Source organism: Diadema antillarum, unplaced genomic scaffold, assembly GCF_040938485.1.
Source record: "Diadema antillarum isolate AM-2024a unplaced genomic scaffold, OU_Dant_1.0 seq00000775_RagTag, whole genome shotgun sequence".
Classification (NCBI taxonomy): Eukaryota; Metazoa; Echinodermata; class Echinoidea; order Diadematoida; family Diadematidae; genus Diadema; species Diadema antillarum.
The window spans coordinates 1156414-1176225 of record NW_027271664.1 but is presented as its reverse complement, the minus strand read 5'-3'; the positions used below and the strand labels follow the sequence as shown (position 1 = coordinate 1176225).

The window sequence follows — 19812 nt, the reverse complement described above, 5'->3', positions numbered from 1 at the left end:
ATTCAATTTTTTCGACAAAACATACCATATGCATTTCATATAATTACAAACGGCAAATCAATAAAGAAACTTTTTAAAACAATAGCAAAAAATTATGATACATCATTGACATAACAAAACATTGTAATACAAAAAGAAGAAATACGTTGAGTATGATCAGACAGCCCATGTCATAATGTTGGCCCTTCTGAATAAGAAAAGTCAATATTACAAATACTTTGATTTCTGAAGCCAAATACAGAGAACATATTGATATGTAAATAGGATTATAAGAGACAACACTGGCATACAAAGACAACAGAGAGAGAGAGAGAGAGAGAGAGAGAGAGAGAATGAGAGAGAGAGGGGGGACGGAGGTAAATGTATTGAGACAGTGACCTGCAAATGTTTATCGGGAAATACAGCTGTTTTTGAATGTAGAGAAGAAAAGGAAAATGACGGCATTTTGGAAATACAATGAACAGAGACAACGCTACATTGGGGAATACGATTGTAGCAACAAAATAACAGAAACTGTAAATTTAGCATTTGAGTAAGTATGCAGGATATATCGTTTACATGAAATTATAATGTAACACACATACACACACATTTAATAATATCTACACCAATATTCATTTCCTGTTGATTTTTTAACAGACAACGCACTATTAACAGCAACGGTAAATTCCACAAACATCGATGTCCCAGTTATTAGAAACAAGTTATCAAAAGCCAAATTTAACCACTCATAATGACTCAGAATGTATCACAGTATTTTCATCGGAATGGTGTACCGTAACTGCAATACTGAAATATCACTAAGATTGTGTATTTTATTTTTCTTGATTAAAATGTTATTTTGACGAGCAGAATATTATCCAGATATTCGATAAAGCAAGTGGGCGATCTGAGTCGGATTTGACTCGAATTGAAATGAAATATAGTTTAACTTATTCAAATGAGTATAAATTCAAGTTCACTTCTCAAGCACATTGCAAACCCAATCTGGCTTCCCAAGCAAGGTGCAATCCAAAATGCACTGCTCGAGAAGGATCTTAGTCTAAGTTTATTTGTCGAGTAAGGCTCAAACCCAACTCTATTTCTCGAGCAGGATGCAAACCTAATTTTATTAATCGAGCGAAGTCCAAACTCAGATTCTTTAAGCGAGAAAGGTACCGACCCAATATCATTTCTCGATCATGATTTCACCCCAATCCAACTGCTCAAGCAGACTGCACGATGCATGCATGATATTACTGTCCTACCGGAGTGTACAGTTCCGTGAATCATGTAGATTTGATTGGGTTCATTCGATTTGAGTCAAATTCACTGTCTCATTATAGGAGTGTTCATCCAGTCACAAAATAACAAGTCTAATCCCGAAGCTGCGCAGGACTGGAAGCTCGTCCTAATGCAAGCAATCCTTATGACATTTCAAAACGCAAGGAGTCTCCATGAAAATAATACATAACGAGGAAGAAGACAAAAGCCGATGACATCCTATGAGCTATAGAATGATAATGAAGAGTACCATTGCAAGTCACCTTGTATGTACTTTCCAAGAACTATGAGGGAACATCCTTACAATGAACGTTCTTTAATGTATAGTATTCACACACAGTATTCGTGGTCTATAAACAGCAACACCCTTTTCTATATACATGTATTACATGCAGCTCAATTATAAATGCTTCAGCATGTTAAACCGTCTAGACACGAAACGTATCACAATTAAGTTACTAATCAACATTTACATATCAAACAATTAACTATGAGAGTGACAATTATGATGATCAACTTTCAAAATCTACCAGTACGCATTGAAGGGGATGGCTAGTAACCGATCGGTGGGAATCAGTGGGAATGCTGAGGGATGATTGTTCCAATTCTTGTGGGATTCATTTAAGAGTACATTATATATCTACTGTTGTGTGAAAATTATTTGCTTCAAAACGGTCTCATATTCAAGTAATGTGCAGATTAATGCCCCGTCACTGACCAGGCACGCTAACCTGGAAACATCAAACTGCACATTACTTGAATATGAGACCATTCTGAAGCGAATAATCTTCACACAACAATAGATATATAATGTACTCTTAAATGAATCCCACAAGGATTGGAACAATCATCCTCCAGCATTCCCACTGATTCCCACTGATCAGTTACTAGCCATCCCCTTTAACGTTGATTGGAGACGAATATTAATCAAGATTGCATGGTCCACTGGAGTGGGATATGACTGAAGTAGTATAATGATTTTATATTCCTATTTTTATGTGTCAAACGTAGGTTGTGCCGAAGCTCCTGTGTGGAAAGTAATATAATAATTTGTGTGTGTGTTTGTGTGTATGTGTGTGTGTGTCTGTGTGTGTGTCACGCCCACGTTCTTCATCCCCTTCGAGATTCTATGACTAATTGTATTTTTGGTTGTTGGTTTTCAATACAATATTCGTCTCATCAGAAGTAATTCGAAGATCACTCTAAAGTTCTAATCAAAATACTGTACAATTATGTAGAATGCAAGTTCATTAGTCAATTTATTATGATTTTACTAACTTTCTTACAATTTTGTGAGAATGTTTACATTGTTTCTTGATGTCAATGTAAAATAGTTTACTATAAGGACCTTGTATCCACAGGTGAACAACATAGTGAAATTGGAAACATCATCCAGAGACATTGATCTTCTACACTATGTAATTGTTAAGCACGTTGCCTGGAGTGTATGGGTGTGTGTGTGTATGTGTGTGCCTGTGTGTGTGTCTGTGTGTGTGTTTGTGTGCCATAGCTATGGATCTACTAGCTCAAACTCTTGCTTGCTGTCCTTATTTCTGCTCCTCGAAACCCGATCAATTGATCATTGCGCAGGACACAAATACGAAGTTTTCGAAAACAGAATAGTTATTGTACTTAACAAGAAAATTGATAACAAAAACAACAACACCAATTGAAGGAAATACATGAACACACAAGTGTGTCTACATGACCGGTCAAGAAGGTAAATCATTCAGGCATAAAAGAGCATTTTCGCAAGTTACTGTCACAATGGTGGAGCAGCGACTGAAGATGGTATCTGTCGTATTAAAGTTTGCGAGCGTTATCTAAATGTTTTTTTTTTTTTTTCAACTTTCGTCAGTATACATGCACATGCCTCTGGTAAATCGACAGAGATCTCCATTATTACTTCAATGCACTCCCGTTACAACAAATAAGGTAATAACGAAACTCAAAATACAACGTAGTACAAAATTCAGACCCCGACATTATCCGCTCTATTTTTTCTGCATTGTTTATTTGTTCGGTTATATAGAAATTTCAATAAAACGGGAGAAAACTGCCTGTTCCGAGGACTTCGTTAGAAAGGGGGTCAACTGTGGTTGTGGTGTCGTCCAGCACGTGGATTCCTCACTAGAATGATTCCCCCCCCCCCCCGATGTTTCACTATATAGAGTGCCAGACGTCTCGTCCTCCCTCTCGTAATGATTCTTGTCACTTCTCGCTTTCTTTCCCAATTCGAATGTTGTTCCAATGTCTTTCTGCTTGCGTCCTTTCGTTCTGTTCCATGTTCAGGCCCGTAGCCAGGATTTTTCAAGGGGGGGTGCGGTCACTAAAAAAAACGGACCTTCGGTACCAATACCAATGATGACACACACACACACACACACACACACACACACAAGTATATATACATGTATATATAATATATATATATATATATATATATATATATATATATACATATATTCTTTGGACCACCGAACTACAAAAGTTGTATAAGAATTTGCGCGCGAAGCGCGCCGCAAATTGTGAATTTTGACTGTTTTAATGACGTTTTAAAGTCTCGAGGAAATTTGTATTTTTGTCTGTTGCATGCAATCGCGTTACGGTATTTCATCTAGGAAATAGTAAAAACTCATTTTGCCAGGAAGTTGCAAAGTTTAATTGTGTTCGAGACTCTGCGCGCGTAGCGCGCCGCAAAATTGAGAATAGCGATTTTCCTGGTGTTGTTCTAACTTTTATTTTTTTTCTATTGTATACCCGCGTTAGCAGGCCTGAAGCCAGGATTTTTAAAGGAAGGGGGGATTGCGTTAATTAACAAAACGGTCCTTTGATACTGTCCCGGGAGGGGTAGCGACAATTAAAGGTGGACACCGTGCTCATACATGGACTTTCAAAATGGCCCCTAAACGAGTAATGATCATATGATTTTTTCGGGCCTTAAAAACAAGTATTCCTTAAATGTTTCCTGCACCCTAAAGAAGTACTTCATCATGATTGAACAATATACCATTTTCCCAAATTTCGGCCTTTTTGATACCCTTTGATTATATACGCTCGTACATCACACTTTCCATCTAATCCGTGAGAAAAAACGACCCCTATTACGCGTTTTCTTTAGCGAGTATGGTCACGGTGTCCACCTTTCAGTTGGAGTTTTCCATCCCATTGGATGCTGTTTGGAAGATGAAACATTCTCTTTACTATACAGTATATATCAGCCGTTGGTATGCGAGTTTGTCAAAAACGAAAATAAATAAGAAAATTTTTAAAACAAAATGAATTGTTAATGTGAACCATTTATATTTTGCCTCCTTGTGGTAGGATATTTCCAGCATTTCCGAACTTTCAAATAATCATTTTAATTTAATAATATTAAAGGTAGTAGATCCGATTCGCAAACATCTCCAATATCAATCAAATGTCATATTAACCCTATAAAGCCCAAGGGGGGGGGGCACATTGTGCCCCCCTACCAGATTTTCGTTTGCCACTCCTTCGTCCTTAAACCGATTTCAACCAAATTTGGTGACTTTTCCTAAAATCTTATTGCGAACATTTTGATATATAATTTAGCTATATTTGATGTTGCTGGTTGCCATGGCAACCATAAACTGACAACCATGTAAGTCAGATTTTGTATCTTTTTTCTGTTCCCATTTCATTTTACAGCATTACAGTGTATGAAATAGGTGTTTCTTGGCTGAAATTTGTTGAAGAAGCAACATTTGAAGTAATCATGGTCCTGGAAAGTTTTTCTAATTATTTCCTTTGTTTTTATGTGACAAAGGCATAAAACAATAGATATAATAGAGATAATTGAAAGCAATAATATTTTCTACAGATTGCCCTTATATTTTGAGTTATTTTGATTCCTTCACCCAAGTTATGCCTCTAATATCATTAATTTATCATATTTTCGATTTGCAATCTCAAAATTCCACTATTATGCAAATATGAAATGTCATAACTATACATGTACCCATCCCAAACATTTCATCTCAGGTCTCATAATGTATCGCTATGTTGATATGAATAGTGCCCCCATGTGGTGACCTTGACAAATTTCAAACATAACAAATAATAAAATTCCACTTGCTTATCATTTGTGGCAAATATGAAAATGATTGGTCTATAATAAGACATATATAATGGGGATAAAGAAATTATACCGAAAAATCATGTTTTTAGCATATTTCCTGTGTATTTCTTTATATTTTTGTAAATAGCGCCCTCCATGGGTGACCTTGTGAAAATTCAAATGTACGGTCATGTAGAGTATGAGTTACTCTACCCACATGCCAAATATGACGATGATACATCAAATAATAAAAAAGTTGTATGGGGGGGGGGGGGGGCACAATGTGCCCCCCCCCCCCCTTGGGCCTGCGAGGGGTCAAAATAGCTTGGGCTTAATAGGGTTAACCATCATGCTAAGAAGGTTTTCTTTGTGAAATTTGGAGGTCAGTGAAATTCAAAAATTAAACATCCGTTAGCCATTGGAAGAAGTTGAGTGCAAATTCAGACCTCAGGCTTAGTGCTCAGATGTTTTCCTATTTGATTTGATCTGTCTTACTGTGCACACTAAGATACATACTGGAATGGTTATTTCTTATTTATTAAATTATAGTAGCATATATTCATTCCTTTACAACATTATTTCAGTTGATTACCTGTGTACAACACGTGTATATAAGCGCCCGATTGCAGACAGCAGGTGGCAAGGTGACCGTTGCAACTACTTACATTATTACCACCTCCGAAGGAAATGCACCAGTCCGACTACAGCCATCATCGAAAAATGAGATGGAATGTGGAATGTATTTGGTCGTTTTTGCTCCCAAACTTAACAGTTATGTTGTCAGTAAGGCTGCTACGTATCTAGATAATGTCTCACATACAACTGTATTTGGATATTGCGTTGAAAATGATATTTGGCGAGAAACATATGAAATCACAGGAATTCACACTGCTGACAACGGCAGACAGTGAAGGTCAACGGCTCAAATTTTCGTTGGTAGTCTCGTCACGTGATAGTTCTGTATGGATTGTACACGTTCCCTATGACAGCAATTTTGAATGGGTAGTCTAGCTTTACTGCAAATTTGCGTCAGGACTGCTCAACCAATGGACAAGATTCTTATGTCACAAAAATGGGCAGAACCTCTACTTTCTGAAACCGTGCGCCCCAAGTTTGTGCGATCTTCCGTTCTCGAGATATCTCGTCTGGAAGAATTGCAAGACGGCAAAATATGCTCAAATTCGTCAAATTTGGACTGTTCGCCATAGACAATTCTACTCATAAGGTACTTTTCTGATCTAATTTGCGTCACTGCTACAAATGTTACAATAAAGATATATACACACAAATAATCCCTAAAGTATCCACTTTCAGAATCCGGGCGCCCCAAGTTTGCTTCTTAAACAGTTTAAAAGTTATGGCAGATTTTGTGGAAAAATGCGTCGATTTTTGACCCGTTTTTATACGTGTTGTAGCGTTCGCGCGGAAGCGCGGCTTCGCAGATGACCGAAAGTTTTCAATATGTAATAGCTCGCACAAATTGATACATAACATTTGTGTTTGTGTGCATGGGGACGATCCGATGGTTCATACAACAAAAGGGTTTCGTACAATTATTTTTAACATTGTTAAACGTACTCTTCCACATTTACGTAGCATATAATGTGTCTTTATATTTATTTGGATTGTTATCTTGAGAATTGCTAAAAACCGTTATTATGAAAAAGTGGACCTTTCAGAATTTGGGGGGGGGGGTGCGTACGCACCCGACGCACCCCCCTGGCTACGGGCCTGATGTTGTCATCCTCTTCCTTCCCTAACTTTCTTTCTTTATACTTCTTCGGTATCACCCCTCCCCCTTCGGTGGCTTGTCTACCAATGTCTAAGAACGTCGTGACTCTTCTTAATGACGTTTAGCATTGGTTAGTTCATCTCTCCACAATTGAATTAAGTTTGTTCTCTGGGTTCTTTTCTTCATATTGCATGTGTCCTTTGTCGTCCTGGTCCTCTCAAGAAACCAACTCCGCGAATAGTGACATGGTTCCTGAGCTGTTTGTTTCAGATTCATCCGGAGAGTGCATGTTTTCTTGCCCAGAACCCTGGCCAGTTTCGCGGCTGCTGTCACCTTCTGAGGCATTTCCGTCACTGAGTGTCTATTGGAGAGTGAGAAGAGATTGAATAGAATTATAAAGTTTTGTCAGATAGTTAAAGATGACTTGTACATTTTCGTCTGATCAAAATAAGGTATTTATCTCGTTTACGTGAACTCATCGTCAGCATTGCTATAGTGTTAATTCGCCACTAACGTGATATTATCTTTAAAATTCATCGTATGGTACTTCGCACTGCACATTTTACGCAAAAAAGCGGTGTTGCATGTCGTCGCTCAAAATAACTTACCCCTTCACTGTTTACACTGCCGATAATGTCTGAAATTTAAGTGAGCAACCTACTTTTGCCCAAATCTGAAAGAACCAAAATAAGAAGGCTAATTCCATTTGCATTTTGGAAGGCAGTAGCGCACGTCGCGAAGATCACGAAAAGTGAATGTTCTCAGCAACGACACGTGAGTTGATGTCGATATCATCGTTTTTAGGTAACCCACGTCATTTCCGAAACTACACATTGCTGGAGATTAATGTTTCTAGACCATCATGACACACACCTGATTAAAATGTTTTATCCTCCCCCCCCCCCCCCCCCGCCCTCGTTCTATACTAGGGATTTTTTGATTCACGACGGGAAGACCGAAAATACGCGGAAGCAAACAGCTGTGACGGTCCCCATACTGGGACTCCCGTCCACATATCTAAGCAGTTTCGCTTTCCTGTACAGGACGGGAGCGTATGGACAAGATCGATGATGGACTGCCTGGCTGGCTGGCTGGCTCACTCGCTGCCCAGCATCACGACTGAAAATGAACGCTATTTGTACTTCTTTTCCCGAGGACGGGACGTTTCTCGACTTTGATCATGCGCAGAAGCAAATTTTGCTCACGGCACGCTCAACTCCCGGCCGCGTCGTGCTTTCGAAAACTCCCTAATGTCAATGCAACGAAGGGGGAGGGATAAAATGTTTTATTAAACGATACTTGTAATGTAAAGGAATGAAATGCAACGTCGATGTATTTACAAATATAGTCTTCTTTGGCCGACTATCGCCTCAGCACGTGTTTAGTAGCGATTTGCAATAATTCACCTTTGAAGTCGTCCATATTTCCTAATGTGAGGTTCGTACTCATTGCGACTTAAGGTTGAAACATTTTCGAAGCTGCCTCTAAAGGTGTGTCCTGACATAAAAATCTCAAAGGTGCGTAAAAAGCCAATGGCGAAATCTAGGTACTGTCTTCGTGCTATCTGGCAGACAAATAATGGCAAAAATCAACTTGTAAATAAAAATGGGCGGACCGTATGTATGATTGTCAAAGGGTTTCTCAGAAGACGACCGCCATAATAATAAACCGAATACAGTGAATTATCGTTTCAACTCAAGTGGGTCATGCGACTCTTTTATTCAACCAAAGTACGAAAAGGAAGAAAAAGGAAGAAAAATACAAAACAATTTTTTTTTTGTATATAAACAAATTGTTATATTATCCTCCTTTCTGCTAAGTCCCTATATAAGCGCATGCATTTCTACGTATGAAAACCCCCCTATGAATCAAGTCCCTACATTATCCATGGCACTTTCCCGTTGTCGATAACCGCGCGATGCCTGTACAGGGTTGCTCATGCGAAGCCGGATCCTGGCGTCGGATACGCGGTTCACGCGAGGTGGCTGACGCCTGTTCCTGCAGTCCGTCGCGGCGTGAAGCGTATACGGGTGTGGCAGCACGGCGTGGCCGGATACACACGGTCGATTGGCGTGGGTATTGTCCGGTTCGCGTGTGTCTGCCTGGTTCTGTCCACAGCGGGGCGTGGGATTACTCGAAGACTCAAAGACTGGGCGGTATCCGACTCCGGATACGTCCTCGGACAAGTCCGGATACTCAGTGCCTGGATACGGACGGCTATGAATATAACAACAATCCCTTGTCAAAATACATTTCTACCCGACTAGTAATCCTCAACTCCTATAATACAACATTTGTGTTCACCATTGCAGGACTGTGTTAAGGTACAAATGTATCCGAACATCCTCAGCTTATTATCACATTAACTTTCTTCTTTCCTGTTCATTTTGACCTTTCTTACAAAAAAATACACACAAATTATGGCACATTTCGGTTCTGTTGCAATAAATTGCCATAGAATGAAATACATAAGCACAGAAGTACTCGTTTTAAGAAACCTCTGCGAATAGATAAAAATTCACACCATTAATGGGACAGTTATCACTATCCAGCGATAGAATTCATCTAACCAGCAATACAAATCTCTCCCGTAAAAGCTCACTCTTTTCTAGCTGCTTTTACTAATCTTGCATATATGCTCTTTACACTTATCTCTCGTCAATTTAACATTCATATCCGAATTTCAGAGAAGACATACTTTCGCTTACCATTAATTTCTGTGTCTGAATCGATTCACAGCTACGCTTTATCGATCCTCATACATATCGTCCTTGGCGTAGATATGTGTATCAACACAAATCGATAATATTACTAATATCATGATTATGACAATTATCAGAAAAAAATGTCGTAGCAATTACACCAGCAAGAAAACTCATCGTTCAGGATTAAAAATCTAATTGCTATTTCTTTTACTCAAACGATCTCATTTTTGACGTAATACAAATAACCTAACCCTCTCGCTACCGAACCAGTCCTCCTTCTGGCTTAAATATTTTGGCTCATTACGTACACAAAAACAAACATCATTTCAAGCTATATTTCAAGAACCTCACGTGGTGTATTTGCTTTATACTCTTTAACATTAACATTTCTTTATTACTATTCTAATCAATTAAAAAAAAAGGATTTCTTTCCTACCGGGTGCTAAATTGAATAATAATACCAGATTCTGCAAACTTACAGCTTCTCGGTTCCTTTTCCTTTTTGAGTGACGGCCAGCGGTGTCTACGGGGAATGCACCAAGCGACGCAGCCGAATTAAATGCAATGATGCTCAGGCCCTGTTCTTGGCTTGTCAACCCGTCTGCGCACCTTCTCGCCAGCAAGCCTCAAATGCAACTGTTCACTCTCACTGCTCACTCACTTCACACTCACACCCTAACCATACATTCCTGTCACATACTATTCAAATCGTATTTAAATTATTATTCCAAAATATTTGTCTCCAGATCACCAGCTCCCTCTATTGACACCAAAACAAACTATACTCTATCACCAATGTCAGATTCATTTTGACAATTTACCCCCTTTTTCAGAAAATATTTTGGTGAAATTAGATTGCCCGTGTGACATTATCATTCTACGTACTCTGTGTATAAACAAAAAACGCTGGTTTGGGACATTTCTCAACATTTCTCTGTTACACCATTCCTTGCTTGTCACTGTTTACCTGACTCCTTACTGATCAGTGCTACTGCTGGATGCGACTCATGTAGTCGGCTCCAACGTTCTCCTTTCCCTTGATAGCTTCGATCCGATAACGGAACGGCTGCAGAGCGAGAGCCCACCGCATCACTCGTCCGTTGGCGAGCTTCCCTCGACGCATAGCAAGGAGGGGCTCGTGGTCGACTTCGAGGACGAACTCCTTCCCGTAGAGATACGGCTCGAACTTTTGCACTGCCCATATGACAGCAAGACACTCTCTCTCAATCGTCGAGTATCTTCGCTCTCGATCGAGCAACTTCTTGCTGGCAAACGCTACTGGGAACTTTTCGTCGTCAAATTCCTGAAGTAGCACAGCACCGATTCCGTTCTCCGAAGCGTCAGTTCGGAGGAAGAAGGTGCGATCGACGTCTGGGAGATGCAAAATGGGTGCATTTGCAATCTTCCCCTTTAGACACTTGAACGCATTTTCTTGCGCTTCCCCCCATCTCACCTGGTTTGGTTCCCCCTTCCGAGTCAGATCGGTGAGGGGTACCGCGAGGGCCGCGAAGTTCGGCACGAACTTTCTGTAATAGTTCGCTAGGCCAAGGAATGAGCGGAGTTGCCTCTTGGTTCGCGGTCGTTCTGCCTGCTTGATGGCCTCTACCTTCTCGGTCCGCGGCTGGATCTTGCCTCTGCCGAGTTGATGCCCAAGAAACTCCAGGCTCTCTTGCCCAAGCAAACACTTCGACGGTTTTGCCTTCAGACCTGCCTGGCGAAGACGCTTGAAGAGCTCTCGCAGAACCTCCAGGTGTTTTCCCCATGTGGTGGTGTGCACTAAGATGTCGTCAATGAAATTGTGCACGCACTCCATCCCTCGAAGAAGCTGTCGCATGATTCGGCTAAAACTAGCAGGGGCGTTTATCAACCCGAACGGCATGGTTCGGAATTGGTATAAGCCGTTTGGCGTCACGAACGCCGTGAGGGGCTTAGCCCTCTCTGTAAGCGGAACCTGCCAGTAGCCTTTGGTCAGGTCTAGCTTACTGAAATAATTGTCGTTCGCCAGTTGGGCGAAGATCTCATCTTGGTCGGGAATGGGCTCGGCATCTGGTACCGTGACCAAGTTGAGTTTGCGAAAATCGCAACAAAATCGGTTCGTACCATCCGATTTTTTCACCAATACTATCGGTGACACGTAAGGCGACGATGATGCTTCGATCACTCCGAGATCGAGCATTTCCTTTACCTCGTCGTCGACTACTCTACGGAGAGCATGCGGAAGCGGGTACGGCCGGGACTTGATCGGTCGTGGATCAGTTAACTCGATGTCGTGGCAGCCTAGATTCGTCACGCCAGGCAGATCAGTCAGGACATCGGGAAAGTTTCCGATCAGTCTCCTCAACTGTCGGCTCTGTTCGTCAGACAGAGTGCTGCCTAACTTTACGTCGGCTACCGTTTGCGTCTGCGTGAGTGTTGGCGTCTGGATGAGGTGCTCATTCGACGTGGGTTCGGGGCCGAGGTCGTCGACGTCCTCGTCTCTCTCGTCTTCCTCGATGACAGATACGCCAGCGACGTCGTGGCTTACCAGTCCTGCTGCATCCTCGTCGTGGCGGCGATGATACTGCTTGAGCAGGTTGGCATGAAACGTCGTCGTCCTCGTCCCGAGGTCGATCCGGTAGTCGAGCTTTCCAATCTTGCCTACTACCTTAAAGGGGCCCTTCCAGTGCATTAAGAGCTTGTTGTGGTCGGTTGGTAGCAGCAATAGTACCTCATCTCCGACTTTGAATGACCTGGGTCTCGCCTTCCTGTTGTACTGCTCTCGGTACCTGTCATGGGACTGTTTCAGATGTTCATGCACCATTTTACATGTGTCCTCCAGTTTCTCCCTGAGATCCATGACATACTGATATGTCGATTTTGTTTCCGGCTCTGCGTTGTCGTCGGTCCATAGCTCCTTCACAATCATCAGAGGTCCGCGTACGGCTCGTCCGTACAGGAGTTCAAATGGCGCAAATCCCGTACTCGCCTGTGGAGCCTCTCTGTAGGCAAACAACAACGCGTCAATGTACCGATCCCAATCCTGGGGACGCTCTTCGCACATTTTCTTCAACATCTGTTTCATGGTCCCGTTGAACTTTTCCACCAGACCATTACAGGCCGGGTGGTACGGAGTAGTGGTGATGTGGCGGATGGACATCAGTCTGCTCACCTCCTTCATTACGTCGGACATGAACTGCGTTCCGCGATCCGTTAACATCTCATGTGGGAAGCCTACTCGTGAGAAAATCGTGAACAATGCTTCCGCGACTGACGTGGTGTCGATGTTTCTAAGGGGTACTGCTTCAGGATAACGAGTGGCGTAGTCCATGAGTGTCAGTATGTATCTGTTCCCGCGTGACGTCACCGGCACTATCGGACCCACAAGGTCTACCGCCACGCGATGAAATGGTTCGTCTATCAAAGGCGTGGTTCCGAGGGGGACTTTGCTCACCTTCCCTTTCTGCAGAGAACGCTGACACACATCGCAGGATCTGCAGTACCTGACTGTGTCTGCTCCAATGCCGGGCCAGAAGAAGTTTTGCAAAATCCGCTCCGTTGTCTTGTGTGCGCCGAGATGGCCTCCGAGTATCGACTCGTGTGCTAGACTCAGAATCTGACGTCGATATTTGCGAGGAACCACCAGTTGGTTCGAGACTTCCTGCCGCTCGCCGCATCCTGCTCTGAACTCGCGATACAGCAAGCCCTTTTTCGCAATGAAGCGTGACTGATTCCCATTTCGGCTCGTCTTCACCTCACTACTCTCCGCTTGTTGTCGAATTTTCTCCAACGATTCATCATTGCTCTGCTCACGACGAAACTCGTCGGCTGTTGCAATGTCTGCCTGCCGTGGCACTTTCATCGCTCGTTGAGGTTTGGCTGCCTCCCTGCGCTGTGCCCTAGTCTCCACGGCTAGCCCACTATCCGCCTGCCAGCTGCTATCCGGGTCGTTAGGCTCACGAACACCTGCAACATTGCCCAGAATAACATCGTACACAGGGTTATTCATGCACAGTACTTCTGACTCACCAACGAAGAAGGGAGAATCGATCATGACTGTGGCGACTGGGAACTGCTTCTCGGAGCCGTCGATCAGGATGCATGTCCGTTGCGATCCGGTCATCTGATCCGCTCTCACCAATTCCGTGCGCACCACCGCTGTCGAACAACCGCTGTCACGTAGTACGTCCACGTGCGTTCCGTTTACTATGCCTTTTCTCACAGGCATAGCTCTAACTGGCTGCTCTCCACACGCAACACTCATCAGAGGCAGATCCGAATCCGCTATCCGGATATCCGGACTTGGCTCTGCACAAGAAAAACATGAATCGATTACGAGGCATGCGTTACCGTGCTCTGACATTTGACGCTTACCCTCTGAACCGCTGCTACGAGTCGATACGGGGCTAACATCTGTCTCATCCGGTCGACCAGCTTTTGCTCCGGTTCGCATTTCCGGAGTGCGGTTGTCGGGCTTCTTGTCGTCAGCTTTCAGGTTCGGATCCGGTTTCTGTCCACCCTGGATTCCGACTGCAGCATTTTCTTTCCTGGTCTCTCGGCTTCTGCAATACCTGGCGATATGCCCCTTCTTTCCGCAGATGAAGCATCCGTCCGGGCGGGGAGTCGTTGCTCCTCCCGGTTGGGGTCGAGCATCACCTGTGGAAGTGTTAGTACGAGATTCAGGTTTAATGTGACCTCGGGACTTACCACCCGTCTGCCCTCCGAGATGCCATCCCGAGCGGGCCTCAATGAACCTGTCGGCGATATCCACGAAGTCGTCTATGTCAGTCGGCTGTCTCTCTTTAATGAACGTCTCCATATCCTTGGAGCAGACGTTGTAGAACTGCTCGATGAGCACCAGTTGCACCATCTCCTCGAAGGTTGGCTTGTGGCCGGATAGCTCCAACCATTTCTCGAGATAGCTCCGTATCCGTATCACGAACTGCGCTGCTGTCTCTCCCGTTTCCGGCTTTGCCCCACGGAATTTCCGCCTGAAGCCGTCGCTAGTGAGAGAGTAGCGCTTGAGTACTGCTGCCTTTACTCGGTCGTAGTCTTGTGCCTCGTCGTCATCCAGTCTCGAGTATGTGTCTAATGCTTTACCTGTCAAAAGAGCACTCAAATGAACGGCCCACACATCACGTGGCCAGTGCTGAGCATTAGCGTACCGTTCAAACCTGTGTAAATACACATCTAGATTATCTTTCCCCGTGGGCACAGGCCGGAAGAAGAACTAAGTGGAAGCTGAAACACAATCAAAATCTCCACAAAATTTTACACTGGATTATCAGGCTACAATTACAAATATATACTCAAAACAGTAATTAAATTACTATCACCTGGGAGAGATTAATGAAAACTACCGAGACAATAGTGTCACCTATCCGATACCCCCTCTAACAATTTAGAATTATTTCGAAAGGTCCCTTCGTGGTCGCCAATTATTGTCAAAGGGTTTCTCAGAAGACGACCGCCATAATAATAAACCGAATACAGTGAATTATCGTTTCAACTCAAGTGGGTCATGCGACTCTTTTATTCAACCAAAGTACGAAAAGGAAGAAAAAGGAAGAAAAATACAAAACAATTTTTTTTTTGTATATAAACAAATTGTTATATTATCCTCCTTTCTGCTAAGTCCCTATATAAGCGCATGCATTTCTACGTATGAAAACCCCCCTATGAATCAAGTCCCTACAGTATCCATGGCACTTTCCCGTTGTCGATAACCGCGCGATGCCTGTACAGGGTTGCTCATGCGAAGCCGGATCCTGGCGTCGGATACGCGGTTCACGCGAGGTGGCTGACGCCTGTTCCTGCAGTCCGTCGCGGCGTGAAGCGTATACGGGTGTGGCAGCACGGCGTGGCCGGATACACACGGCCGATTGGCGTGGGTATTGTCCGGTTCGCGTGTGTCTGCCTGGTTCTGTCCACAGCGGGGCGTGGGATTACTCGAAGACTCAAAGACTGGGCGGTATCCGACTCCGGATACGTCCTCGGACAAGTCCGGATACTCAGTGCCTGGATACGGACGGCTATGAATATAACAACAATCCCTTGTCAAAATACATTTCTACCCGACTAGTAATCCTCAACTCCTATAATACAACATTTGTGTTCACCATTGCAGGACTGTGTTAAGGTACAAATGTATCCGAACATCCTCAGCTTATTATCACATTAACTTTCTTCTTTCCTGTTCATTTTGACCTTTCTTACAAAAAAATACACACAAATTATGGCACATTTCGGTTCTGTTGCAATAAATTGCCATAGAATGAAATACATAAGCACAGAAGTACTCGTTTTAAGAAACCTCTGCGAATAGATAAAAATTCACACCATTAATGGGACAGTTATCACTATCCAGCGATAGAATTCATCTAACCAGCAATACAAATCTCTCCCGTAAAAGCTCACTCTTTTCTAGCTGCTTTTACTAATCTTGCATATATGCTCTTTACACTTATCTCTCGTCAATTTAACATTCATATCCGAATTTCAGAGAAGACATACTTTCGCTTACCATTAATTTCTGTGTCTGAATCGATTCACAGCTACGCTTTATCGATCCTCATACATATCGTCCTTGGCGTAGATATGTGTATCAACACAAATCGATAATATTACTAATATCATGATTATGACAATTATCAGAAAAAAATGTCGTAGCAATTACACCAGCAAGAAAACTCATCGTTCAGGATTAAAAATCTAATTGCTATTTCTTTTACTCAAACGATCTCATTTTTGACGTAATACAAATAACCTAACCCTCTCGCTACCGAACCAGTCCTCCTTCTGGCTTAAATATTTTGGCTCATTACGTACACAAAAACAAACATCATTTCAAGCTATATTTCAAGAACCTCACGTGGTGTATTTGCTTTATACTCTTTAACATTAACATTTCTTTATTACTATTCTAATCAATTAAAAAAAAAGGATTTCTTTCCTACCGGGTGCTAAATTGAATAATAATACCAGATTCTGCAAACTTACAGCTTCTCGGTTCCTTTTCCTTTTTGAGTGACGGCCAGCGGTGTCTACGGGGAATGCACCAAGCGACGCAGCCGAATTAAATGCAATGATGCTCAGGCCCTGTTCTTGGCTTGTCAACCCGTCTGCGCACCTTCTCGCCAGCAAGCCTCAAATGCAACTGTTCACTCTCACTGCTCACTCACTTCACACTCACACCCTAACCATACATTCCTGTCACATACTATTCAAATCGTATTTAAATTATTATTCCAAAATATTTGTCTCCAGATCACCAGCTCCCTCTATTGACACCAAAACAAACTATACTCTATCACCAATGTCAGATTCATTTTGACAATGATCGACAACAATGCAATATAGATCAATTTATTGGTCGGGATTTTCAAGACGTGTACTAGTGCCAAACATGATGTCGTCATCACAGCATGACACAGCATAAAGTCTTACTGAGAAAATATGGCTATGAAAAATAAAATGCACGAAACTGTCTTATATAGAGGTTGCTGGATGAAATGGGTTCAAGCATTTGATTTGATGTTTTTTTTTCATTTGTCCATATAGGCAATGCTAGCTCATCATTGATAAGGTATATAATTGATGGCATACCTCTATGCCTCCTTGATAGTCATCCAGCAAGTCGCTTAACGGCTCGTCATCGATGATGATGCATTCGACCTATAGCATGATGACCAATATGAGAAAGGCATATATTCTATATCAATATATACTATATTTATCTTATATATATATATATATATATATATAGAGAGAGAGAGAGAGAGAGAGAGAGAGAGGGGAGGAGATAGATGGAGGGAGAGTTTCCAAAAGGAGCTAAATCCATCATTTTTCAATGTAATGTAATTAGCACGCCTTTTGGGAGCAAACTGTTCATATAGATAGAGAGATTTTAATATTCTCTAAAGGAAATTGCTTCCTGACAGCATACTGAATATTTGAATAACGTGTTCTTACCAATATGGAATGACACATCCACGTCCTTCAGTGCAACTGATTGACAAATTCCTCTACATCGACGTAAATAAGCAGTGGATAAATCACTGTTTTAGTAGTAGCCATAAAAAAATACAAATCATTGGCGCGCATACTCGAAAAGGATTCGAACCTACGGCCTCCTGATCACCGGACAGGCGTCGTCTCCACTAGACCACAGAGCTTTCGCCCGGTAGCAAGTGATGGTTCTAATCCTCTAATTATTATTCAAGATTCGTAGGTTCAATTCCTGCTCGAGTACGTACGCTAATGATTGTTTTTTTTATCATGACTAGTACTAAAACACTGATCAATTCAGTGGTTAGTGGATATAGGGCAATTTGTCAATCGGTTGCATTTAACACACCTCGACAGAAGAATTTCATGAATTTGAACATCCACCTCCGTTGCAAAGAGGTGTTTGTTTTGATACATTTTCTTTTACAAAACTTTCATTGATTGGCAAGCGTCGGTACAGATTGAGATTACTCATGACTAAAATGCCAATGCTTGAGACGTTTCCTTTTTTTCAAACTTTACAACATCTTATATTTGAATTGGGGAAGTATGCGATTATATTTTTTACATGGGCTTGGCGGATTTCGCAAACAACTGCATTCGGAAGACATAACTGCATGGTGAAATAAATCGAAATATCGCTCTCAAGGTAATCGATGCCCCCCCCCCCCCCAACACACACACACATTTTGAACACAACAGTGTTGGACAGATAACAATGACTGAGTCTTACTGTATGGCGTGAAACCTGGGAGGCAATTGTCTTGAAGAATGTCCTTGGCAGGTAGACCCATCTGAGACTGGCACGTGTAAGATTGGGCAAACGACACAGAAATTCAGCCAAGTTTGCTGCTGCTGACTCTGAGATGAATTCCCACTTTGGCATGATATACATGCTATATATGTAAAGTTCGCTGATCTGTATCAGAAAGAGGAAAAAAAATATCAGCCACAAATCGTTTACTCTACCGACCCATTTTCCTTCGTCCGTTTCTGATTCTCTCTCTCTCTCTTTTTTTCTTTCGAAATTTTCTGAGCATTCCTAACGTATCGTACACGTTACTGTGTTACAAAATGAATTAGTTATTGCTCTGTGGAAGCAGACAACGAAATGGAATCCACTAAGTTGGGTCTTTGTTACGATCTTCGCGGTGGAACACGTCGCAATAATGTTTATCAGTTTATAACATTAACTTACGATGAAAACAAACAAACAAACAAAAATCGCAATGTTTAGTACTCAAACTGAGATACATTATTAAGCAATTTTTATGCGACATGGAATTCTTGTAGCAAGGTGACATTCCCTATGGACTATTCGTCAATGACAGCAGCATGAAACAATGTACAGCCTGGAGAGAATAAACCGTTTGACAGGTGGATAGGAAGGTGTATCATTGTTACTGTATGACTTGACGTCCTCGTAGAGTCATAGGCACATGAGTAGTCTTCACATTACAATATATTGTTTCCGTCTAGATTCAAATAATGAGTTGTGACTTGCGAATGCAAATTACTGCACCACCGCTTGCTTTTTACGGTCTTTGCCAGCGAGGAAGTGATCACAAATACCTATCACATTTTCGCACAAAGAGTCGTCCAGTGTCATTCTCGGTTAGAATATCTTTTAGTATCTTTACTCTATTCCATTTTATCGTAAATGAAGGATTCATTGTGCCGCATTACAAACTGTAGCATCGTGAAGTCGCACACGTAGCGTGCAGTGTTTGGGATTCCAAGATTTCAATATACAGTGTCCTGTACGAAAAACAAAACTCATGATCCCGAGCACCTTATTAAAAAGAGTTGTACCGGTCTATAATATGTGACTGTGCACCTCAAAACGAACGTAAAGTCGCAAACACTGATTTTGCGTGAGGACTGAAAATAAGTGAAACGGGTCAACCTAGCCGAACTTGACTTTTTCATATTTTCCGAAAGAGCGGGTCTTCTTTTACATTATGCTAAATTTTGGTATCATAAAACGGGCAGGAAAGTGTGTTTTTTTTAGCAGTTTATCTCGAACATTTTTGGTAGAATAGTGTGAC

General features: G+C 42.1%; 2 protein-coding genes across 2 annotated transcripts in view; both read right to left on the bottom strand.

The window, feature by feature from the left end:
• LOC139738929 (NACHT, LRR and PYD domains-containing protein 3-like) overlaps window positions 1-19812 on the bottom strand; it is a 230446-nt gene that overhangs the window by 175393 nt on the left and 35241 nt on the right. The gene's annotated exons all lie outside the window — the stretch shown is intronic.
• LOC139738938 (uncharacterized) lies at window positions 7294-16283 on the bottom strand. Its single transcript, XM_071649562.1, has 5 exons — window positions 16271-16283; window positions 15485-15775; window positions 10774-14857; window positions 9005-9293; window positions 7294-7437 (listed from the first exon to the last, which is right to left on the bottom strand). The coding sequence occupies exons 1-5, from the start codon at window positions 16281-16283 to the stop codon at window positions 7294-7296; spliced, it is 4821 nt and encodes a 1606-aa protein (XP_071505663.1).

Coding starts and splice junctions, on each gene's coding strand:
- LOC139738938 (XM_071649562.1), bottom strand. Junction 14,858..15,484: donor CCCTGTACAGGCATCGCGCG/GTTATCGACAAC, acceptor CTCTTTTGACAG/GTAAAGCATTAGACACATAC. Junction 7,438..9,004: donor GGCTTCGCATGAGCAACCCT/GTACAGGCATCG, acceptor ACTCTCCAATAG/ACACTCAGTGACGGAAATGC.